We start from the raw sequence: 25,105 nt of genomic DNA, 5'->3' as shown, positions 1-25,105 counted from the left end.
GCGTTCAGATGGAGTCAACAAAACTAGATGAGCACGCCCGGCAGGGCTCTCAGCATGTGGCAGCATCAGCTTTCCCAAGGACCTGTGTTCTAAAGGATCAGGTGCGCTGTGATTAACCGAGGGCCGTACCGTGCAAAAATAGTTTCCTTGACATGATTTATGGAAACAGCTACTTACAAAGGATTTGAATTTGAGAATGGAGTGGCTAAAGATAGAGAGACTATTTACTTAAGAACTGGCATGTCCAGGCCACCATCCAGTGAGAGCAAAAGATTTGTCTCTATTTCTAGGAAACTTCAGGACATTCTGGCCTGACACATCGGGTGACGAGTATATAAAACTCAGTTGCTATGTGGCTAATTTCTAGGCCAAGTACTTCAGGCAGGTGAGAAATTATCTTGTACATCTTCTGTGTTAACAACAAGCTCTGGATAAAGGAATTCTTAGCTCATGAATAAACAAGTTTTATTTTTTTCAAAATGAAAATGGATTTAGTTAACAAATAGTTATGAAGCATCTACTCTGAGCCAGGCCTTGTCCTGGGTGCTGGGGATCCTATGATATACAAGACAGTACGATGCCTACTCTCATGGGGTTTAGAGCATCTTGAGGAGAGATGGACAAGTAAGTGAGTTATGAGGCAAGATAAGATTTCAGAGGGAAAGCGCTATAAAGAAAATAAAACAGGGAGATGTGATAGACAGTGATGGGGGGTGGTCAGAAGGGTCAGGGCAGGCCGGGGCATATGAGGATCACGGAAGAACCTTCTAAGGCAGCAGGAACAGCTGTTGCTAAGGTCATGTGGCACGAATGAACTGGACTTGTACAAAGAACGGAGTAAGCACAAGAGCATGGCAAGCAAGGAGACAACCATGTGAAGTGAAGCCGGAGAGGTCAGGTAAGGTAATCAGCAAGGGCCCGGTCACGTAGGCCAGGATACAGAGTTGAGATTTTATTCTGTGTGCAACTAGAAGGCACTGGAGAGTTCTAAACAATTTCCTGGATCTGAAGCGTTAATAAACATTTGATGTATTTATAGAATTAAAAAACAAAACAAAACAAAACAAAACAAAACCACCCACCCCCGAAAATCTCAAAGGTGAGTACCACTTCCTAAGTGGGGAGCCCAAATTCTACTTTTTGCAAAACTGATTGTCCAGAAATCTTTGTCAACGTATTTTATGTGTCTACTCATTCCTATAAAAAACAAATTTGTATTACTAAGTTCCAGGCACTGTGCTGGGTTGCTGAGGAGATACAATGGAGAAGACATCATTGGCCCACAGAGACTATGAGACAAATAACCAGGCGATGACAACTTGCTGTGATAACACACTATCGGGGGATACGTGCTTCCCTAATATGCAGGGGTTCCCCTACCCAGTCTAGGAGGGAGGGTAGGGGCGAGTGGTGAGAATTAGGAAAGGCTTTCTGAAAGAAGTGATGTTGAATAACACAGCTTCCCTGGAGGTGAGAAGACACAGGGCAAGGTTGAGGAAGTGAAACAAGTTCGGTAGGGTCCAAGCGGAGGGTTTAAACAGAGTCAAGCAAGGGTGTATCACCCAAGGCCTCTCAGTTAATAAGGATTCTGGAGTTTATGGTATCAATGGTGGGGGAGGAGCATCAAGACTTTAAAGCAGGGGAGTTCAGGTTTGCACATCCCAAGGGTTACAGTATAGAGAATGAGCTGGAGAGACCAGTCAAGGGTCAAGAAGACCAGAAGGGCAAGGCTTGGGCAGGGGTGGAGGCAGCAGGGATGGAGACAAGTGGGCTGGCGTGAGAGGGGCCGAATTGACAGGTCCAGATGACTGACGAGAAGTCAGTGATCAATAAAAAGGACCGTAAAGAAAGCTGGCCAGGTTTCCAGGCACCAGATGGAGAGTGGTAAAATGCATGGAAACAGGAAGCACAGGGTGAGGAAGAGGGATGGGCACAGGGTTGTGAGAGAAAGCCTTCGTGCATGAAGTCAGCCGGCATTGGGGCTCGGCAGACAGTTGGACACATGGGTCTAAAGAACAGGCAGAAGGTCCAGGATACGGACAGTCTTTGGCATGTTGCTGGCAACCAGAACCACAGAAAGTGGTGCGATCCGTTGAAGAGTTAAGAGGAAGAAATAACAACTTTTAAGAGCCTTCAGAGGAGACAAGCAGAGAAAGAACAAGGAAACCAGAGTGTGTGGTGCCACCCAAGACAAGCCAAGAGAGGGCTTTAAACAGAGGGGGCCGTTGACCATGTCCAATACTGCGAGAAAAGAAGCAAGATGGGGGCTGAGAAGGGTCCGTGAGGTGTGACAGGAAAGACACCGGTGACCTGAGCAGAGTCAGCAGGGTAGCTAGGGACAAAGCCCAGGCTGAGCGGGGAGGGTGGAGCGGGGGGCAGGGTGGAGTCGGGGGGAGGAAGTGGAGACAGGAGGGATGCCTATATTTAGTCTCAAAAATAGGGATGAAACAAATTCAGCTCAGAACTTTCCCCACATTAACAAATCAAATGTGGACTTTCCAAACATTGGAAATAACTCCAGATATAAAAAATGGGAGATAAAAGGGTCATTTCAGAGGAAACTGCCTGAGGCAAGAAAAGCTGAAGAAACCCTCTCAAGATGTCTCCCTTCAAATGCCTTGCGGGGTGGAGGCCCAACAGCCTGGAGCTAAGGACCCTGCGTCCCTCCCGGTGAGCTTTGCCCCAGGTATAGGGGAGGTGATGCCAGGGAACCAGACTTCAACTGCAGCTTACTGTCCGTTCTGAGCAGCAAGGGCAGCATGCAGGGGAGGAGAGCACCGCCAGCAGGAGAGAAAGTCGTGGTCATGAAAGGCATCCCAGGGGCTCATGGGCTGGTCCAAAAAGCTGACACGGTTACTGATTATACTTGGGGTCCCAGAGCTCTCTCCTCGCTGCCTCTCCTGCTTGTCTATCCAACAGCTATCTTCTAAACACCACCTTGATGCCGGGAGAAGTACTGGACACCGAAGGGCAGTGAGATCCAGTCCAGTGGGGGAACCTGGTATTTACACAGAAGAATGTTCTGCAGTTAGTTAAGGGAAGCGTGGTGGGCTCAGCGGCCTGGAGTCATAGGATGGATTTCTCTGTCTGCCCTGTGCAAGCTGTGTGACCTTATGCAAGGGAAATGATCTTTCTGAGTGTCGGCTTCCCCATCCGAAAAATGAGGTCATAGCAGGCTGCCTCCTGGGCGATGGTGAGTAAATGTGAAGGTCTCAGCTCACTGTCTGGCACCACGGGAGCCCTGGACAGATGGCGGCAGCTGTTGTGCTAATGACAAAAATCGGCCCTGGCTATTGTGACACCTCGGAAAAGCAGTACCCCGTGCAGTCAAGGACAAGGGGGTCAGGGAAGGTTCCCCAGCGGTGCTCACAGTGCATCTTGGGAGGGCTAGCAGACGTCAGCAAGTGCAGGTGGGGTGGGGGACACCAGGCATGGGGAACTGCAATCTCCTGTCTTTCTACGTCTCTCGCAAAGTTGTTAACCCCACACAATGAATACGATGCTGTTTTTTTCTGGTGCTGATTCCACAGCAAGAGCCCAGGACTTGGAATCAGAAGGTCCAGGTTTGGAGGGCAGCCTCCCAGCTTAAGATTGCCACACCCACGAGAACACACCACCCAAGCCCTCTCAGCCTCAGTTCCTCTCATTCACAAAAGGTAGGCGCTAGCTGCCCTCACTCCTCCGTTAGCCAGTCCCTATTTATCAAACACCTACAAACAACACTGCCAAGTGCAGGGGACACAATCATGCACCAGGGACAGGCATGCCTGTGAGGTATGGTACAGCTTAGTGCATGAGCCAGAGGAGTAAACGGGCAACTAGAGTACAGTGTGCAAAGTGCTGTGATTGGTGTAAGTGCAAACATCAAATGAAATACTCTATATGAAGTGGCTCTGAAAAGCGGGAAGCCTTATCAATATATTATGTAGTATTATTCTAATACTGCTAGCCAGATTCTAAATCTCCCAGGAAGTTTTCCAAACTTGTAGTCTGCTGATGGCATCTTGTTTCCAAGGCAGCTACAGGTCAACGTGTACATCAAATATGTGTATATGTCTGCTCTATATATGCTGCCAGGTTCTCTGTGGTCTGGTAATCAACTGTGACAGAGCATCTTGGCATTCGATAAGGCCTGCCCACCCTGGGTAGCATTATGGCTGGTGATATCACATACATTTCATGGATCCAAACCCTAAAGGCTTGTGATGCAGTCTGATATGCCGATCCCTTTATTCAACATGTACTTTGTGGCAAAACATCAGCTAAGAGAGGTCCTGAGGAGGGTACAAAGACAAACAAGATGGCTCCTGGTCCAAAGATGATCAGTTTAGTTAAAAAGACACTGGACACTAAGGTGAAGAGGTGTTATAATTAATGCTATGCTGTATCCAACTGGAGGGATAATATCATCTATCACTCAAACCAGGACCGTGAAAGAGGGGTGACACTGCTAAATATATACCTGGGCTATACCATAAATTGAGCTATATGGTCCCTAGATAGAATATAGGGGTCCAATTTTCACTCAAAGTAATGGCAGATAAATGTCAGAATCAATATATATATATATTTTTGGCCGCACCGCCTGGCAAGCGGGGTCCTAGTTCCCCGACCAGGTATCGAACCTGTGCCCCCTGCAGTGGAAGCACGGACTCTTAACCACTGGACCGCCAGGGAAGTCCCAGAACCAAAGCATATTGATACTGTAGCCTGATTCGATGTAACTCACGTTTTTGCTTTCCAGGAAACTAGTTACCTCCTTTCATGCTTCCTTGCAATATATATATATTTTTTCATATTGGACCCTAAACGCATTTGTGGATTTCAAGATTATGAGCTGAAAATTGCATAAGGATAATAATCAGATACTTGAGCCTTTTCTTTTTTAAATGGCAGAAATTTACATTATAGTATTGAAATTTAAGTTTCCATGCCATTTCTACCCTTCTGCCTGATGACTTGCCACTTACGTTTATGTTAAACCCTCATATAAAGGTATTTCCTCCTCAGGCTCCAAAATGAACTTTCTAAGTGCTTTTTAATATTAACATGTAAAAGCGTTCTCCAAGCTACCCTAGGGCTAAGCCAAATTAATTTCTCATTTTTAGACTCGCTTTCTATATCCAGTGGTAAAAGGGCTTCTACTTTAATGCGTGTGAGCGTGGAGGTGATACTCCCAGAAAGATGAACTGGAGGAAGGACTAAACATATGCTGGAGACATCCATGTGTTATGGGGTTTAGAAGTCACTCTCCTGCCTAAAGGGCTCCCCTGCCAGGCCTGCAGGTAATTTCCCACGTGAAATTCACTTTCAAAGAAAAGTCCCTTTGGATTAAAGCCCACCATCTAAGAAGTGAGCTTCTGTTCATAAACATGCAACTAGACTTGGTGGCCTGATATGCTGATATCAGATTATCTGCAGTCTACAAAGCAGTAGATGTCTCACTACACAGGTGACATAACTTTCCATCTTTCTTAAGGGACAAATGCTTGGCCAGCCTTTGGCTTAGAGAAGACATATATCTCATAAAGGTGATTCTGTCTCATTTCACATGTCATATTTCAGATGAGAAACTTAAAAAGTGAAGAGGAGAAAAAGTCAAAGTTGGTTAAAAATTCCTTATGTCAGTTCTCTCCCAAACCTAAAAAAAGACTCAGAAAGAAACACAAGCCTATTTTTACAAAAAAACCTCACCCCTTCCCCCCATCAAGTACACTAGACAGTATAAAATTTCTGGACCAGGTATATATTCGGAATCTTCTACATTTTGGTATCCATAATCCTTCATAACAGGAAGTGTATAATTTTTTTCAGCCTTTTCTAATAAACACTAAAAATTTGGTTAAAAAAACAAAAGCTATTCTAAAACATTTCTGAAAACACATACTTGCAAAAGAAAAGCATCATGCCAAGCTGCGGAATGGCAGACATCCTTTCTTCATGACAAGATGATATCAAACAGATTTTCCGTTAGTGTCACCAGAGTACCACAGTCCCTAGGCATTTTGCTTAATGTGTCCCATGAGTTGCCTTTCATGATGTTTATCAATCCCTTTGTTTATAAATTCTGCCAGCTGCAAGCATGACCCTAGATGCCTGAACTTTTCCTGGTTAAAATAATACAACCGCTGAGGTCACTTGTGAAGCACTAGTAAGAGTTAGCCCTTATGTTACCTAAACAGCCATAAACAGGAGACAGACTTTGGGGCTCCTTTTACACAGGAAAGGAAAATCTTTTTAAAGAGTTGGAGCAACAGATGTATTCTGAGCATGTGGGTTCTCTGGCCTTCTTCCCGTAGCTCCATATCAAATTTGAAACGTCGTTAAATCACAGGTTTACACTTAAGCTTGCTTATCTCTGGTAATGGACTTGGACACGTATCAAAGAACCTGCCCATGGGCACTTATCAGTCCCTGACAGGCATGAGGCTTAGGAGTTCAACATAGTACTTCATTGCTCACTTGTTTAGAAACTCAGATGTAGTGTATTAGCCAGTATTTGGATAAGGGCTCCAATTACCTATGATCCTAGGTAATCCCATATTGCTCCAGGGTTGCCTGGTTATAAACTACAGCTTTAAAATACTCTTATGATGGATAATTCACAGCCATGGGCTAGAGGTCTATCTCTCTATCTATAAATAAAATATATGAATACCCTTCAACTGGTTTGGAGAATGGGGAGGTTTCTCTCTTTAATTTTTACATTAATCAATGGCTTTGAATGGATATTACCTCAGTTGATAACATTTCCAAACATTATAAAAGGGTATCAATATCAAAGGTAGATAGGGAAAAATAAGTGTCCCTTCCCACTGACCCCCTCTTCAGAAGTAACCATCATTATGAGTTTCTTGTATTTCCTTCTGGAGATATTACATGAACATACAAGCTTATGTGTGTATGTATGGGTGTGGATGTGCCTGTACAGGCGCCTGTGTGCGATTCCCCCTTCTTTTTTTTTTTACATTTGAGTACCTGTCTTTATTAGGAAAATTATAAGTGCATATACATCTTTTCATTGATATGACTTCAAAGTAGAAATTGTTGTTTCTCAAAAGGAGTTGTGACTTGTTAAAAAAAAAAAAAAAGCACACTGCATATAGAAAGCTGCCTTCTTCTGGACCATTTTCACATTATGTGGGAGATGCAATTTAAACAATACAAAATACAGTATTTATCACATATAACACTGAACCCATCACTGCTCAGAGACTGAGAGTCCAGCAAGGTTGCAGAATAACAGCCTATGGGATTTTTCAACTTGGCAATGTCAGCGGTCTCCTTAGGGGACTTGAAGGTTTCCAGGGAACATTTCCCAGAGATGGGAAATTTCCCAGGGAATATGTATAGAGGGATCAGGACCCCACAGTTCTCATCCAGCTACAAAAGGATGCACCACCTGGGAAAGGTGATGAATTCCCAGTCCCCCTTCTTTTTAAGAACAAATAGTAGCAAGTTTTTACATTGTTCTGAACACTGCTTGTTTTCCTTAACAATATATCCTGCAGACTGCTCACTCCATCAGCCCATGAAGAGTTGCCCCCTTGTTCTTTTTAGTGGCTACATCATATACCATTGCAGAGGTGGATCTTATTCAACTAGATCTTTACCAATGAACACGCAGGTTGTTTCCTATCTTTTGCCTTCTAATCGGACAGAATCTCTGAGCTGGAATGGGACAGAAGGGGCACTGCATAAATACTGACGTTTTGTTCTACTTACTACCATCCTTCTTTTAAAACACACCGATGTCTAAACAACATGGAGAGACTATTTGGAAGAAATGGATGTCAGCCTTCCTGCTGCTACACACAGAAAGATATACCCTCTCCTCTCTTCTAGAGCTAACGACTGGTTTCCAAAGCTGAGGAAGTTTTGGCGTTGCCCTTGAGCAGCAGCTGAATCCTGGTAGGAGGAGCTACTGGCTTTGCCAGAACCCAATTCATCCTGTTGGGCAGACCAGCCTGGGCACCCAGGCAGTCTCCATCAAACAAAAATTCTCTGTAAGGTAAACCTCTTAGGTTAGGGAGCCTAGTGTGGAATCTAGGTCACAGCCGTCCCTCCTTTCCACATAGCCTCATGCAGGACTCTCATTCTGTTGGGGCTCTAATTTAGTACTTACACAGGCCTTGGACAAAACAAATCCCTAAACAGAAAGGTGCTGAAAAAGTCTCTGGAGCTAGACTGCCTGGACTTTGGGCAAGTTACTTAACTTTTCCACGGCTCAGTTTCCTCTCTGTAAAATGGGAAAGTAATACCTACCTCAGAGGGTAATTGTGAGGATTAAATAAAATAATGCATAGGTAAATTGCTAAGCAAAGTGCCTGAACTTCATAAGGGCTCAAGAAAATGTTAACTACTATTAATAAAACAATCCAAAGCCACTTCTTTTTTTTCTGAGAAACATCTTGACCCCGCCTTAAAAACAGATCTGTGGTGAATTTTGGCGTTAGGGTGATGCTCTGGTCTCCTGACTCCTCTCTCTCCAGGCCCCATGTTTCTTCCACACCCTGCAGAATGGCTTGCCATTTCTTGAGCACACAGTATCTTCGCCTCCTTGTTTGTGTTCAAGCATTTCCAATTGCCTACAAAGTCTCCCATCTTCACACGGGCAGCTTTTACTCACTTCCCAAGACACAGCCCACAGGGTGAGGCTAAGTGTCCCTCCTCTGGATCCCACCGCGTCCTGAGCCCACCTCCCTCACAGCACTGTCAAGCCGTCTAGAAGGGACCTGGGAGCAGGTCTTCGCAGGAACTGAACCCTAAATTCCCGGCACCCAGCTCAATGTTAGCACGCCATAGCTACCTGGTAACTGCTTGCTGAATTCAAACGAACCCCATGGGGACAAGGATTCCCGTCAGTCTGCTTCATTTCCTCAATGAAACATAATCTATGCTTCCAGTATATTCTTTCAATCAACAACACAGGTATCTGCACTTCAGGTGTTTAATACTCTTAAAAACCTCAATTTAGAGTCACCTGCCAAAAGCAGGGCTGAGGTGACAGAGGACAGCCTTCCTCTAAGAGAGCTCCTGCCTTCCACCTGCCATCCCCGTAACGAGGCAAGTGACCAGAAAACCACACATTTTATTGAGATTGTTCTCCTCCCTGCAGCACAGTAAAAACGACCTTTCAATACTTCAGTTTAGCATTTTACTCTACAATTAGTCAGAACCAATAGGAGAAACAGTTGCATCTAGAGAGCCTGACTTATTTCTTGCATAAAACTGCTAGGAAAGATGTGGTCTACTGCCCTATTCAAAGTCATTAATGCAGAGACTCATATGACAAATTAATATCAGAACTTGCAACTCTTGCTGAATGGCCATGCTTTGCTTGAAGAGAAAACTGAATTATACATTCCGTCATATTTTTCCCTTCTTCGTCATAGCTGCTAGGTAGCTCAGGGCCCTTTGATGGTGAATAACCCTCTTCTTCTCTGAGCCTTTGTTAAGCTGCTATTCTTTATTCCCAGTTTACTCTACTGCGTCCATATTTTGAGAAAGAGTAATGAGCCTCACGTTTTTGTTTGGTTATCAACAATGCTTGGAGGGCAGGTGTCACCAGATACCTGGCACATGGAACACATTTGCCTGCACTGTTACCCAACTGTGCTCTAAACGCACAAACACCATACAGAACTTGTTGGCACACAAAGACTTGAAGTAAAAAACAAATGCCTGCACTTGGTAAAGGCTTATGAGTCGTGAAAAGCTGTCCTAGTTTTAGCTGGCAACAGGAGCCAACTGTGTATTTAACGGTTGCTGCACAGATTTTTGAAATGGATACGACGCCCAAGCTGTAAAGCCCTCCTTTGATAAGTGTACTGAAATCACTCCAGCCCTTCAGGGCACAGTTATACCTTCCAAGCAATAAAAGGAAGGAAAGGGAAAAAACGAAGAGGAAGTTCAATCCCCAAATCTCAAACCTAAGAGCAAACTGGAACTGCAATCAGTACGTTCCGGGATTGTGCCGACACCAGAGATGAAGGCTGGACTTGCAAACGTCCTACTGCCCCCTCTTCATTTTGGAGGGAAGTGTAAGTGACAAACAGATGGTCAGCTTTTGAGGGAAAGTTTTTAGTTTTGTTTTTAATGGCAGAAAACGAACAAATGAAAGGAAATCTCATGAGTATGAAAAAACACTGCTTACCTGACATTAGAGGGTTATGGAATGCTTAAGGAGAGATTAGCACCTCTGCCAACATACTTGCAGTCTAAAGAGTTGGCTGTAGAAAGTTGGAAACTTTAGAAGGATGCGTGCTCTAAAACTGCATTCCCTTCCCCTTCCTTCCTTGTGATGGGAGAAAACAGCCACTGCCTTCCGGCCAAGGATGGGCTGTATCAGTCTCATCTCTGAGTATCTGCCAAAGCTCCAGATCTCAAGTGTGGCTCGTGTCCAGGCTACAAACCACAGGCAGGAAGGAAGGACTGGTCCTCAAGACGATGGAAGACTTGTTGGCCTGGGGGCTTATACAGGCCTCTGTTCACATTCTGGTTCTGCTTCCTCCCAGCTCAGTGATCTTGGGGATGTCACTTCATCTACCTGAAACCTAGTTTGCCCATCTGTAAAGCGGGGATGTTGGTGGTGTTTGTTTACCTCGCTGGGTTGTAAGGAAGATTAGATAATGCATGTAAAATCCTGAGACTAGTGTCTGGCAACAGTAGACAGCCATTAAACATTCACCCTTTTTCCTCCCCGGAATCCCCCATTGTCATCCTTTATATTCTCTGTCCTTTGTTATAGCTTATCCCACCTCTTTCCTGTTCTCCTCTCCCTCCCTCCTTCTCTTAAACTTTGGCCTGACCTCTTTTTTCAGGCACTCATTCACTGCTACTTATTCTCCTACGTACTTCTTAGCTCCCCTAACTTGCCCAGCACCTGAACTTCAGTGATATAGGGAATGGAGGGTGAGAAAGGGAGAACCAGTGGAGGGGCTGCTGCAGTCTATCTCTTTTCTAGCCCAACCTGTCTTCACCCGACCACCTCTAATAGAGCAATCAAGCATAGAGGTTGGTTGGGGGTGGGAAATACCGGAATCCGACTACCCAGGTTCAAATCCCACTTACACCCTCAGGTAAGCTAGGTAACCTCTCTGTCCTCTTTCCTCACATGTAAAATTGGGGTGATAATCCCTCATGCATTATGATGATGCTATAAATAAACACATGTCAAGTACCTGGCACATCCGTGCTTACTGAATGTTAGCTACCATCATTGTCACCACCATCATCCTATATTTTATGGAGACTTCACCTCCCCTCATAATATTTTCAACCCTTGAGAGCAAAATTTGTGCTCAGGAATACGAATCAGGCCCTGGAGGATCAAACTAAGGTGGAATTTTCCAGCAGCTCTATGTGATCCTGGCAGAAGAGTCGCCTCTTATCCACTCTCGTAGGCTTTGGACAACGTCACCACAAGTTGGAGACTGGCGCATAGCTCAGTGAGTCGGCTGTTGGCTGCCCTGCCGTTTCTGGCAGGCCACCAGAAGATGCCACCACCCAGTGGCCTGAGGAGCTCCCAGAGCCGCTGAGCCCGAGGATACACTGTCCCCATGTGTTCACGGCTCTCACAGAAGAGAAGGGGCCAGTGCTTTGAGGTTCCCTTTCCTCCGGTTAATCACATGCTAGATGCACTCCTCCACACACTGTCATTAACACTAATGGAGGCTGGGCCCTGGCACACCAGTGTCTGCCACGCGTCCTCTAATGATCTGTAATGGGCACTGATAATGAAACCTTTTCCCAGAAGTTTGTTTTTTAAGTGAATCAACTTTGTCCAGAGCTAAGTAATAAAGATGACATTTTCTTCATTTTTTAAAACCGTAAACTATGCTATTCTGGAAGGAGCCAGTTAAGTAGGACTAAAATAAGAAATTCTGCAACAACCATTTGGACTCAAAAAAGGGACATTTTCAGAGAACATATGAGGAACTGTTGGGAACAATAAAAAGCAGTACAGATTTGCCTCCTGGCATGTAAAGGCACCAGATCCTTCACTAAATCCATGTCAGAAAGACCTGCAGAGTAGACACTTGCGGTCTGGGCTGCCTCTCCTCTGGGCACCACCCCTTCTCCATTCTCACAGTCAGTGCGCTCTGAGTGTCCATCCACCTCCTTCCACCCAGACAAGGAGGAACAGGCGACGCAGGCCCAGCCCAGCAGAGCATCACGCCCTCTGGCCACAGACGCTGGGTAAGGGGTTAGAGAGGTGATTCAGTTTGGACCAAGAAGAATCAGGCCCAAAGGACTGTTCAAACTTTTAGGGAAGACTGTTCAAACTGTTCTTTTCTCCTGGAGCTGGAGTTTTAAGGAAGTCAGTCCAGCTGGTGGCAATCATCTTACAATCAAAAGGAAAGTGCTTACCTAAGAGAAGAGTCAACATAGAGGAAAACTGAGCTGAGAGATGGCAAGAGCTGCGTCCCAGTGGCAAGATGGCAAGACCTGAGTGCCTGGATCCATGCATTCCTGGAGCAGATTTTCCTGTGCTTATCAATTATGTAGGTGAACCAATAAGTTGGATTTCAGCCTAAGGTAGCTGGGCTGAGTTTTCTGTTACTTGTATCAAGAATCCTGATTGGTAAGTTTGCTCAAGCTGACACATACGGTCTTGAATATAATGACTGCCTATTCACTGAAAAGATGTCCTATTAGGGAAGTTTATACTAGTGCTCAATTTCCAGAAACATGTGAGGAGGACAGGAATAGTTGGCTCTTAGGAGAGCTCAGAAAGGCCCTGGATTGCGAGAAATGCAAACACTCCAAAAGCAAAGGCCAGACAGTAACTTCTACAGTGCATGGTGCTTTGTGACAATGTGTCAGCTAGAGCTGAACAGCGGGGATGCAGTTTCCATCATTCATTTATAATTTGAGAAAGAGAATGGATGTTACTGATCCGAATGAAAATAAATACCAGGCTCACTTTAGTAGGTTTAGCACAGTAACTGAAGGCTAAACATAGCAACTCTGTCTAAGGAGTAAAAATAAGCAGGAATTTTCTGTAAGGCTATGTGATCCCTATTTATATTCTCTCCTTATTAAGCCCACTAAGACTCTGGCCTGCCCCAATTCTCTCCGAGCTGCTTTCCCCATTGTGAGCTCAGAGCTACTCTCTTTGAGCTATCGCCTAACTCCAAGGTAAGCAGCCCTTGCTGAAAGCTAAAGGTGTCAGAATTTGTCTGATGTGTTTGGTGCTGGACTATAACACAGACAAGAAGAATACAGCTTATTTTCAGACCTGTTTTGTTCACTTTTTACAACAGAAAACTCCAAGCATAAAAGCAGCAGCAGAATGTTGTAGGGTCTTGTGTGACATTTAGAAATGAAAACAGGCCCTTTGTGGAAGAAAATTTGGCCTAAAAAAAATAAAGAAGAGTTCCAGATGGTGAGGTCTATTTGACTGTGAAGCAAAAGTGGGATGAAAGTAGGGAACGTCTCAGGCAAGTCAATTACACAAGATAAATCGATAGAAGATGTTCCACTGGGATCCAGCTAGCATAAAGTTCTGGAATGGAAGACAACATTACTAGGCCTTCCCAGCTGTAGCACCTAAAGAAGTAAAGAACCATATTGACATAAGAAACAAAACAACTGTAATATTATAGATGAAAAGCGTATGTTCAGACAGAGTCAATTACGAGCAGCTCCCCACATATGCCTGGTATGTTCCTGCCTCTGAGACTTTCCCTACTGTTCCCCTTGCCCAGAACACCCCTGTTCCCTTCTGTCTAAATCCAACCCATCTTTCAAGACCCAGGTTCAAGTGCCAATCTGATCACAAAGGCTTCCTTGATCGTCCTAGCTCAAAGTCATCTCTCCTGTTGGGGAATTCCAGCGGCACTTCATCCTGCAGCATCTAGACCATTTGAGTCTTGTTTTACAGTAATTGTATGTCTTGTATATCAATAATATATATGATTATATAAAGTGACTATATATTCTTTTTTTTCTTTTAACATCTTTGAAGTCACCATGCTGTCCTTTATATCCCTAGGATTTAATTTATAAGTGGAAGTTAGTACCTTTTGACCCCCTTCATCCATTTTTTATTTATATATATATATATTTATATATGTTATATATTTATATTTATATATATATAAAATAAATTAATATATATTTATATATGTTATATATTTCTGGGATCTCTCATTTTAAGGGTACTATCCCCATCTAGCTCATCTTTAACATAATGTGCTTACATATTGAGGACATTCAGTAAATACCATTGAATGACTGAGGAATACTCTGGTTGCAGAAGATGGAAACACCGTGAACTAGAGGAAGGAAAAAGGGGCACAGGAAGCCACCTCTCTATCTTTTGTTTCTCTATGCACATTGGAATGACAGCACCTGGACCTTCTCCTTGTGGGGGAACATGGCTGCTCACCATTCTAGGGGGTAAAATAGATTCTTAACCCAGTTCCAGTTAAAATAATCCCCATGAAAATATTAGGGTTGGCCTGGCTTGGTCATGTACCCTTACCCCCATTTCCCCACACTATTACCAGAATCGTGGTGCAAAATCTCTATCAGTGAGGAACGAGGTTTCCCACCAAGTAACTCTACGAACAAATCAAATTTAATTATTTAAGCACCCATGTTTTTATTATAACCAGTGGACATCTTTCTAAGATACAGCACACGTATTTTCTACTTTCAAAACCAGAATATATCAAGTGGAGTTTACTCTATTGAGGAATCAGGATTATAAATGTCAACTACTGTCTTGTGCTGTCATATGGTTGTGACCCAAGGGACTGTTGGGTATGAAGGGTGACCTGCTCTTTATCCAGACCTCTGTATTATTACCATCTTTATGTATTTTTTTCTCCTAAGTTCTCTGTACCTTGTCTCATCAGTAATTATTAATTTTTGTTCTGTGAATGAAGAGAGTGAAGTGTTATATAACAAAATACTGGAGAATGGGAAATCTTGGAGCCAAGTTTGTTACAACTGTGTGCAAAATAAGGTATATATGTTGGACAGGGCAATCTTAGAACCTGCTCTCCCCTCTGTTCCTGCTGAAAAGTTTTGTAACCAAGCCCCTGTGGCCACAGATGACTAAACTGTAGAAGCAGCTAGCTGCCTCAGGGTCTCCGCTCCAGAGACTGGCCACCAGCCAAGGACAGGGCCCAGCAGAAAGCTGGACTCAGTCAGCCAGTCTCACTCTCAGGAAATCGGGCTGGGAATCAGAGAATTAGGTAGAAGCAGAAGATGAAATTCTGTGAAGAGTGAAGCTATGGGGTACCACTGGAGCCACGGAAATCCAAAGCTATGGACGCAGAAGCCATGAAGGGGAAAAAGATGCACACACAGGATAAGCCAGGTGTGAGCATCAAGCAGAAGCAGTTGGACGCCACAAGGGCCAACACACCTGGTAGCGGAAGGGTGGTGGATGTGGAGCAAAAACAGCCACCCAACTTCGTTTTGGTCCCAGCCTTCCTCCAAGTGGCTCTACCTCCCTGTAGCCCCAGCTCTTTCCAGCCTTGCCTGGGTTCCTGACCTGTGTTTCTGCCCATCATACTCCCTTAGTCCCCTCAAGCGACCCGAGGGTATCCAACCAGGCTAGAAACCAGGTGAAGGTGTGGGCTCTTCCAGCTATTCAGAGTGCTCTGGTGCTTGCTGCCAGGTGTGCACTGGGACTGGTCTAGAGGGGGAGGGGCTGTGATACTCTGTAACTCAGATATGCTGGATCCCTTCTCACCCCGTGCCCACCAGGAAGCAAGACGCAGCACCTCAGTACAACCACCCAAAGACGCTTCATGTCCTCAACTATTGTTAAAATGACAACTATGACATTCATTAGGGCAGGTAACTTTTACCGAGCACTTATTACGTGCTAAAAGCCACACTTAGTGCTTTATGTGAACTATTTCATTTAATTCTCAGAACAACCGTATGAGGTAGACACTATTATTATTCCTATCAAACAGACGAGGCTTACAGACCTCAAGTAACTTCTTCATTGCAACACAGCTCATAGGCAGTAAAGTCAGGACATGAACTCAAGCCTGTCCCAGAGCCTACGCTCTTAACACTGTGACAGCCTGAATAATGAAAACCTGACTTGTACCGAGGACTTCGTGAGGTGACACGGAAGAGGAGTCACATCACACACCACTTATGAGAAACTCCTAACATTTCCTTTGAGATAGTTCTGTTCCCTCAAAGCTCCCCACCCAACTGACAACGCCCTCATCTCTCCCCAGCCTCCAAAAATCTCAACGTGGACGCCCCACTCAACAAAGCCAAAGCCTGCCCTGAGGAGTCCTGACCCCACTTCCAGATTTGCAAAGACGCACACTCCAGTCTCTCAGCTACCACATGGAGCAAAGGGAGCCCCGCGGTGAAGCGTGGGAATGCAGTCGGGAAAGTATCACATTCCCTCCATAGAAAACGGAATGTCTTTAGAGGTGGAGAAACACAGGTCAACTCATCTGAGCAGAGACAGCATCTTCTTTCTCTTCTTTACTACAAATCCTTTTTTTTCTTTTTTTAAAGATTTATTTATTATTTCTTTATTTTTGGCTGCGTCGGGTCTTAGCTGCGGCACACGGGATCTTTGTTGAGGCATGTGGGCTCTTCGTTGCGGTGCATGGACTTCTCTTTAGTTGTGGCGTGCGGTTTTTCTCTTCTCTAGTTGTGGCACGCAGGCTCCAGGGCACGTGGGCTCTGTAGTTGAGGCGTGCGAGCTCCGTAGTTGTGGCGTGCGGGTTTAGTTGCCCCGTGGCATGTGGGATCTTAGTTCCCCGACCAGGGATCGAACTGGCGTCCCCTGTATTGCATGGCGGATTCTTTACCACTGGACCACCAGGGAAGTCTCCTTTACTACAAATTCTTGTATTTCTCGATGAACCTGGAGTAAAGCTAAGCCTGAGGCTGCGGCAGGACACATCCAGGGTTCTGCTGGAAATCACACTGCTCTCCTGTTTTGGGGGCCCTGCATACTGATTACATATTCATATTCTAGAGGAGGGTCTTGGGTTTCTGCTGAACATTTTGAACACAGAGACCCAATTCTTCCCGAGCAGTGCCAAGTTCAGTGGGTTACACGGTGAACTTGCTTGTACGAGGTGCACCAAAAGTGAGGAATAAGGAGGGAAGCCGGCTCGGACTGTGTTTCGCCAGGAGCATTCAGGTCATTGCTGACAGAGCTCTCTATGGCCCGATTCAGAGCAAGCTGTATTCAAAGTATCAACTCAGCTCAGGTTCTATTAAGCCTCCCTTTGTACCACCACTGGAATTGGTTACTGAACCACACCTTGAAAAGGATAAACTCCAGGAGTTGACATTTGTGGAAGTGGAAGAAAAGCCTGGAAAAATCAGCTGACTTTGCAAAGAAAAATACTGCAAGAAGAGTTTCTTTCTTTGCAATGATGAACCAGGGTGTTTGCTTGTGGACATATCACCTAATTGACTCACGCTGAAATTAAAGGCAGAATTAATAACGGGCTTGTGAGGCAGAGGGAATTTAACGTAGAATTTCCTTTTAGGCAAAGAACCAGAAAAAAGAGCCCTCACCCCTCCATAGAGATTTAGGTGTTGCATGAAACGTTACTAGTAAAACTTCTCTTGACCCACAGCAAGGCACAGTCTCTTTTTACTAATTTTTCCTGGCTACTCTGATTCAGAGTTTAAAGAACTACTAATTCTCAAGAACTTTCCTTTTCCATATAAGGTCAGAAAACAATCCTTCAAAGTATGAATTAAATTTCAATTTAACAGTATTATTTGGTGTAGGGCTTTACACAAGAAATTGTTACAGGTTTTTGCAACAAGTATTAGTAAACTGCTAGTTTGGGGGGAGGAAGAAAAGTACAATTGTCCTAATGAGAAATCCTCTTGTTAGGGGTGGAAAAAAATTTTAAAGTGTAACATATTCAAATGATCAAATTCCAACTTTTCATTTCTTTCAATATTTTTTTTCTCTCTACATCATTCTTATGCTCCAAATTTTAAATTTTGAGGCATCTAAAATGTTAGATCCATAGTGGAAAAAAACAAAACAAAACAATTGGGAACGGTACCATTTTCTTTCATAAGCCCAATGCTTGAAAATAGGCAGAGTCTGAGAGGTAGAAAGTCTCCCAGGTAACAGAATAAAAAGGTTGGGTCATAAAACCAGAACTCTTCCTCCCCCGCTCTCAGTAAACTGGACCAAGGCAGACAAGGAAGTTACAAACTTAAAGCAGATCTAGAAGAGATTATTGGAAACCCTGCCTATACAACATAAATTGCAAAGGCACTTCATTCAACCATAAATATTTTTGAATGAATGACCAGACCACTCACTTATGACTTAAAATCTGTCTCTCATTGGCAGCAATGTTCCCCTCATGTCCGTAGATCTGATTTCCCCCATGTGGACTGTCAGAGATTTGAGGGGAGAGTATTGTTCAGTCTCTTTCCTAGTGCCTGGAACAGTGCCTTAAACAGAAGGTATTTATTATGTGTTTGCTGGCTGCCTGGGAAGGGACTGTCCATCAGATCTGGCTGATTCTGGAGGCTGAGGTTGGTGGGGTCTCCAGGAGCAGGTAGGCTACACTGGCAAATATTCAACTGGTGGTGCCATACTCCAAGAGGACACATAAAGCAGAGCGAAGTCTCTGTCCCTGAGATTTAAGAAGGGGTAGAAGCTCAAGCAAAAGCAGTCGGTGGTGTTCCTCTGCTAATAATTATTTAAACTGCAGCCTTCACTTGGGACAGTGCTGGGTCTAACTGCTGTCTGCGATGATCACCTTGGCTCTGTCGGTCACTAACACGTGGACCTTGTCTCTACTGGATTAGTGTGTCCAGGAGTCCCATGATTCCACTTCTTAATTCTTGATCTTCTGCCAGTTTATTTTCACTGTGACAATTGCACATCATAAGTACCCCCACAGGATGACTCAGGGCATATTTCCTCTAATTCCACTTTCACACAAAGGGTCAAGAGAAGAATGGGAAAGAGGATGTGTGTGTGTGAGGGGGTGGGGGGCTGTTTCTCCCCCAGAGGAAGCAGGGAGCTACATGGCGCTCCTACCACCACGTCTGTGTTGTAAGGTACGGTGTATGGAAGCTAGGGGAGGTGAGGGTATAGGCCTCCTCCAAGACAGAGTTGAAGCCAACACACTTATTTGAAGATCAGAAATCTCTCCTGTGCTTCAGCTTTGGATTTCCCAACTTGCAAGCAGTATTCTTCAAGTCTAAACACTGAAGTTAGTGGGCTTTAATCATCCCTCTCAGTGATGTCTGACTTGATACGGCGACAGCCTTGGCAATTTCCTTCTCCCATTCCATCCTGGGTGCCGCTATCCTTAAATTCTAATCTTCAAGTTTTACCTGCTTAATTGTCTAAGGTTTTGAGTACAGTGGTGAACAAAATAGACTGAACAGGGCTTTCCAACTTGCTCAAAACCCAAGAGGATTTCTCTCCTATGTCACTGCTTTAGTCACCAAAAAACTAAACAAAACACCTATTTTTAGTGTGTCTAATCACAAACAGTATCGCTTCCTCTACTCTTAAAATAGAAGCTTAAAAGAATGATAAAATTACTAAATTGTTCCTTTTTCATTAGCAGGAAGCATGTGATCTTACTATCCAGAAGGTGGGGAATGGATAGTGACGAACACAGGTGATTTAGGCCATGTGTCTGAGGTTACCAGAGCAACTGCAAATTATTATGGAGTAACTCTAGCGTACCTCCATAAAGGTCAGGAGTTAAGGTTTTTCCATTATATATTCTGCTTTAAAATGGGGCTTTTAAAGGAAATTGGGTAGATGGCAGATGGAGAATGACAGATGAAGATCAGGTGAAAGAACTATATATAGCTCAAGAAAATTGAACTACTTAAATTTCACAATGTTGGTTGAGAGGATGGGAGAGGAGTTCATGAGTAGCTAGCTGACTTTCTTGTTTCCTAAGTTAGGGCTTCCCAATTTAATAAGAAATCTGAAATCAGTCCAGACGTAGAGGTCTAACTGGATCCACTGTACTTAGCTCCCTGAGACAAATTTCCTCTGCTATCCTACAAGAGTTACCATTTGCTAAACTGACCTGGAGTCCTGGACAGATCAGCCTGGAGTGGAGGAGTCATCTGGCCACTGAATGAATGATTCAAATAGCATTAATTTCATTTAAAACATACCAAAACATCACCTTTCTGTAGGACCCTTATTCTTCAATCAAATAGCAGGCATCTCACTCAGATCACATTAGTTACTGAGGATACAACAAATGTTAAAGGTTAAAAAAGAGAATTGTTTCTCACAAAGATGTACTCCACAAATTTAAGAGAATAAATAAAAGAATGGCAATTTCAAAAATGAGTAAATCTATTTTAACTGAGTTTTCAAAACGGAAAAATCCATGCATGCGCTAGTAAAAGAATTCCAAAACGATAAAAGGGTAGTATTGAAAAATCAGTATCCCTTCCAGCACAAGCCACTGTCTGATCTGCCTGCATTAGAGAAAGCCACACTGATTCATTTTCCTGTATCCTCCCAGAAATATTACAAACAGGTACACACATCTGTCTGTGTATATACTCCTGGATTCTAATATGTAAGTAGGATCATACAATGCACACTAATGGTTTTGAAAAGTAGCTGCATATCAAATTACCTAGGAAGTTTAAGAAACATACCAAACCTCGGATCCCACCCCAGATCAATGAACTCTGAGGCTCCACGGAAGGGGCCTGCACGTTGGAATTTCTCATTTTAGGCTCCCCCGGTGCTGCTAATGTGCATCTTGGGCTGAGAACCACAGCTGCACACTACCCTACACCTTGCTCTTTCCCTTCACGCTCCATACCTGCACATATAGAATGACCTCATTCCTCTGCTGTACTGGGTAGCAGTCTACATTACGATTTATTTAGGCAGCGCTTTATTGAAGGTTATCCATTCTGGCCCCACTCTTTGGCTTTTATAAATGGCACCACACTATACCTCTGTGCTGGACAGCATCCACTCTCCATCCACCCTCCTCTCTGGGAGCTAACCAGCATGGATTTCATCAACAGGGTTTCCTGTTGGGTTCACCAAGGGGGAGCTCTGGCAGGAGATTAGCAGGAGGAAGGAGCGAGCCAAGGTATTTATTCCCTTGTCTCCCTTCCTGAGAGGTCACCTCCACTTGACTGAGTCCCTTGACCAAAGGTCCTTTCCAGGTGCCCACTTGATAGAACTCTCTCCCCTTCTGGGTTCTGGTAACCACTTTCTTCTACTCACGTCCCTTTGGCCTAAGGATGGTAATTAGTTGGTGGCTACTAGCCCTGGTAGTGTTCTAACTCTTGTGATTCTCTTGCTCCCACCTCTTTGTAAATAAATTCTCCTTGAGTTATGCTATTTTCATTGTACTGATGTTTCCTCTTAGGATTCTAATATGTCAACCTTGGACGGGTATTTTGCCTTTATTTCTTTGTGGACAATACTGTCTTGGTTCCCTCTGAGAACATGGCTTCTTCAAAAAGGGCAACAAGCGGTAATAAGGTTACCTTAAAGCAGCTATTTTATCCCTTTTTCTGAGCATTTTTGACAACAGCCAAGGAACAGCCCTATCACCTCTTCAGTGTGTTAGGAGTACTGGAAGAAATACTGAAGCAATGGCTTAGGGAGAACCTCACTGCTTCCTTCAGAAGGAAGCTGATAGGCACTGGAAGAGAACCAGCTAGAACAAAGGCAGTGGATGACTAAGATGCAGAATTTCAGGATGATTTTTTTTTTCCAGAAATGACTTTTTGCCATAATGCCAGTCAAATTTATATAGAGTCGCAGGCTGGAAAGCAATTCCTGAGGCTAAATTATCCCTCAGTGAGAACTCAGGATTGTAATTACGTTACAGTCTAATTAGTATAGTTCCAATTGGCTCCACCCAATGGAGAAACAATAGGGTAGATGCTTGACAAGACTCTCGAGAGTAAACACCTAAACCTGATGACTCTGAGCAAAGAGCTTGAAGCCTGACTTGTAAAAGGAGTGCTTCTACTTATTTCCGTGTATTTGATTATTTGTAGTTGATTTAGTATTAGTTCTTTTATTTTAAAATTATTATCTCAATGTTTTTAATCCGGTTGCTTTGTGTCACACCAGGACCAAACAAATAAACAAAAATAAACAATGACTGTCTATCTACTGCTACAACTGAAAGGAATCAACACTAGGGGCTTGTTCACTGGTCATGGTGGGGGCAATCTAAGAGCCAATGATGATAAGGTAATAAAAGAAATTATAGTAGCAACCAATTTTTATTGACCACTTACTATGAACTAAGCCATTTACTAAGTGTTATGCAGGGATAGTTCACCTGATCCTCACAAAAACCTTGAACGTAGGTATTATTATTATTATTATTACCATTTCAAAGAAGAGGTTTAACTCAGAGAGGGCAAATAACTTGCCCAAGTTTACACAGGATATAGCAGAGCTAAGGTTTCACTGCCCAGGCCACATGGGTTTTTCCCTACACTGGACCCCAAGGCTCACTGATGCTTTGTACGTGATATAACCCATTATGTTATGACATAGCCCATTCCAGTCTTCAGGTAGCTATTTGTGGCCATACGTCTATTATAAATGAAATCGCTATTCTTTTGAAGGATCTCTGCCATAATAATACCTTCCATTATGAGAAATACATTTTCCTCCTCAAAAATAGAGTATTTTAGAATAGCATGTCCTAAACTGTGGGATCCTGTTTTAAGAGGCTGAAGAGAAGCACTGTAAAACCATCTTCTGTGGTCAAATACATTTAGGAAATGCAGCATAAGACCTGCCCCTTGGGAGATTCACAACGGACATATTAAAGGCACAGAAGTCCTCTTGTCAAGAATCTGTTGAACTTTGTCCAAGTCCATTCTTTCCACCTGTCTCCCATTCCTGCCTCAGTTTGGGGAATGCTGACCCAGAAGTCTCACATCTTTTGTACCTGCTGATGCTGACCCACCACTTTCAGTATCACCTACCCTGAGATCTCTCCTTCTGTCAATGCAAGGGTCTTGACTTTCTCGTGTTACACACATAGTACGTGCTCAATAAAAATATTTATTGGCTTGATTAATTGATGTACTCACCCTCTCTTGATTTTCGACCAAAAGGCAAGCATTTGCAAAGCAGCTGGCTGGCTTCCTTGGTGAGCTGTAAAGTATAGCACTGGTGAGCTAACTGGGTTCCCCTGAGGGCCAAGGGCAGGGTGCTCTTAAGCTCCACTACTGTTATCACTGCAGGGACAATCAAAGTGCCAGCGATGACACACGCTTGGCCCTGAGAGTTTTACATTGAGGTGTATCCAGATTTTTTTCTTGTGGAAGTCTATCAGCCTAACGCATTATGACCACGGTTCTCAGACTTGAGCATGTGTCAGAAAGACCTGCAGGGCTTGTTAAAACACAGATTGCTGGGCTCCTCCTCCAGAGTTGTTGACCCAATAAGTCTGGGTGGGGCCTGAAAACATGCATTTCTAACAAGCTCCCAGGTGACACCAATGATGCTGGTCACGGGGCCACACTCTGGCAAACACTGTGCTGAGCTAAGACCCTGCCCGGGAAGAGCAGCATGCAGAGACCAAAGCAGACTACAGTACATGGTTTTCTATATTCTTAACGCAGAGAAGACATTAAAAATAAGACCCCAAGGCTGTTTCCAACTAGAAATGTGTTCCTAGCTAAGGAAGCATCTGCTTTCCAGACTGACTAAAAAGGTTTAAAAAGCAGTACTTGAACTCTAATATGATTTTCATTTACCCAACTTAGGATCTGGATCAACCAATAAGATTCCTCCAAATTATATACACGGGGAGGGAGACAAACAATTCCAGATCTAACCCAAAGCGAGAAAAATGGCCTTTCAGAGTTCCTTCCAAGTCCACTTACAGGCATAATAGTGCTGAAAGCCATGCAAAATCTTAAGCCTATTTCCTTCCCTAAAGACACTACCAAAAACTGGAGATTTAAAATGCCTAACACCTACTTATACATATAAAATGCAGCTAAATCCAGAACGAAATTCATTCGTTCATATGTTTAATTAAACCCCAAGGCTTCAGCATCTACTCCATGTCATGGCAAATGGGGGGAACTGTTTAAGATTATTTGGTAAGATTAATTAGTTTACAGAAGAAAATGCAGACCCTTTATATGCTTTTAGCTCATAAACGGGGGAAGAAAACAATCTGTGTGAAGGAAAACATTGTTCCATTTGTGACTTCCACTCTGCTGGAAAACGGGGAGGCTGGCTGAGCACTGGAATGATGTCCAGTCCCCGCCTCCTCCCATACCCCCTCTGCTGACAGGCTGGAGAGATCCAAGCCCACGGACAGCCCTGGTGCTTGGGAAAGAAATCCTGCTGGGTCATGAAGCGTGAGGCCTGCCTTGATCAATTTTTCTGTGAAAAAAAGAAGAACCGCTAATAACCAAACACATTTATCCAATAAAAATCGGATGGGTCACCAGGCAGGAATCTCCACCCTCGACCAAGTGAAGCCAGCTGGGCTCCTGACTGGCCCGGGAGATCTTGGCTGGGGAATGGGAAAAGCTGACAGGAGGCCTCTCAGGAAACAAGAATGTGGGTCATGTCAGTGACGAATCTCTGCAAATGTCAAGGGAAGCTGGCCTGGTACTTGGAAGAGCTGTGGCCATGGTGGCCCCAGGAGCCTGAGATGTAAGAGGGATGGTTCTGGGCTTGTCCAAGAGACAACCACGACCAAGCAGGCTGAAGCCACCGCGGGGGTGGTGAGGAGTAACAAGAAAAGGCAAATGACTCCTTGTGAAAATCATTACGCTTTTGAGCTATTTTTCAAGGTGGGGAATACCACCAAATTTTCAGGCAAAACTGTCTGAAGAGACCTTTTCTGCTTGGAGGTAGGTGAGAAACAGTACCTCAATCTAACAGGAAAGATCCTCTTCCCACAGCAAACTGACTCAACCACAGAGGAAAACTTCCTCTTTCAAATCCCTGCATCCCAAAGAATGACAAAATAAAGATCACTGTAGCAAAATCATAGCTGCCTGTTTGGGTGTAACTCTTTTGGCATAAAGTAGCACTTAGATGGTAAAATTACTTTAAAAAATATGCCATTAGTTATCAGTTGTCTAATGCCTCTTATTCCTTTAGTGATTC

General features: G+C 44.0%; 1 protein-coding gene and 1 long non-coding RNA gene across 7 annotated transcripts in view; one reads left to right on the top strand and one right to left on the bottom strand.

The window, feature by feature from the left end:
• The window catches only part of ARHGAP26 (Rho GTPase activating protein 26), a 466,073-nt gene that overhangs the window by 37,953 nt on the left and 403,015 nt on the right, over positions 1 to 25,105 (bottom strand). The window contains exon 21 of one of the 6 annotated variants that reach the window (XM_082382704.1): positions 7,079 to 23,125. The exons of the other annotated variants lie outside the window; for them this stretch is intronic. Within the exon in view, the coding sequence (XP_082238830.1) occupies positions 23,020 to 23,125 (106 nt within the window). The 3' untranslated portion in view covers positions 7,079 to 23,019. Of the gene's footprint in view, positions 1 to 7,078; positions 23,126 to 25,105 lie in introns of those variants that run through there. 6 annotated transcript variants of the gene reach the window in all.
• Positions 1 to 25,105, top strand: part of LOC309624593 — a 1,127,080-nt gene that overhangs the window by 1,016,939 nt on the left and 85,036 nt on the right. The gene's annotated exons all lie outside the window — the stretch shown is intronic.

Source organism: Balaenoptera borealis (assembly GCF_965194805.1).
Source record: "Balaenoptera borealis genome assembly, chromosome: 2".
NCBI classification, from domain to species: domain Eukaryota; kingdom Metazoa; phylum Chordata; class Mammalia; order Artiodactyla; family Balaenopteridae; genus Balaenoptera; species Balaenoptera borealis.
The sequence above is the reverse complement of the archived record's forward strand: the minus strand, read 5'-3'. Positions and strand labels throughout refer to the sequence as shown.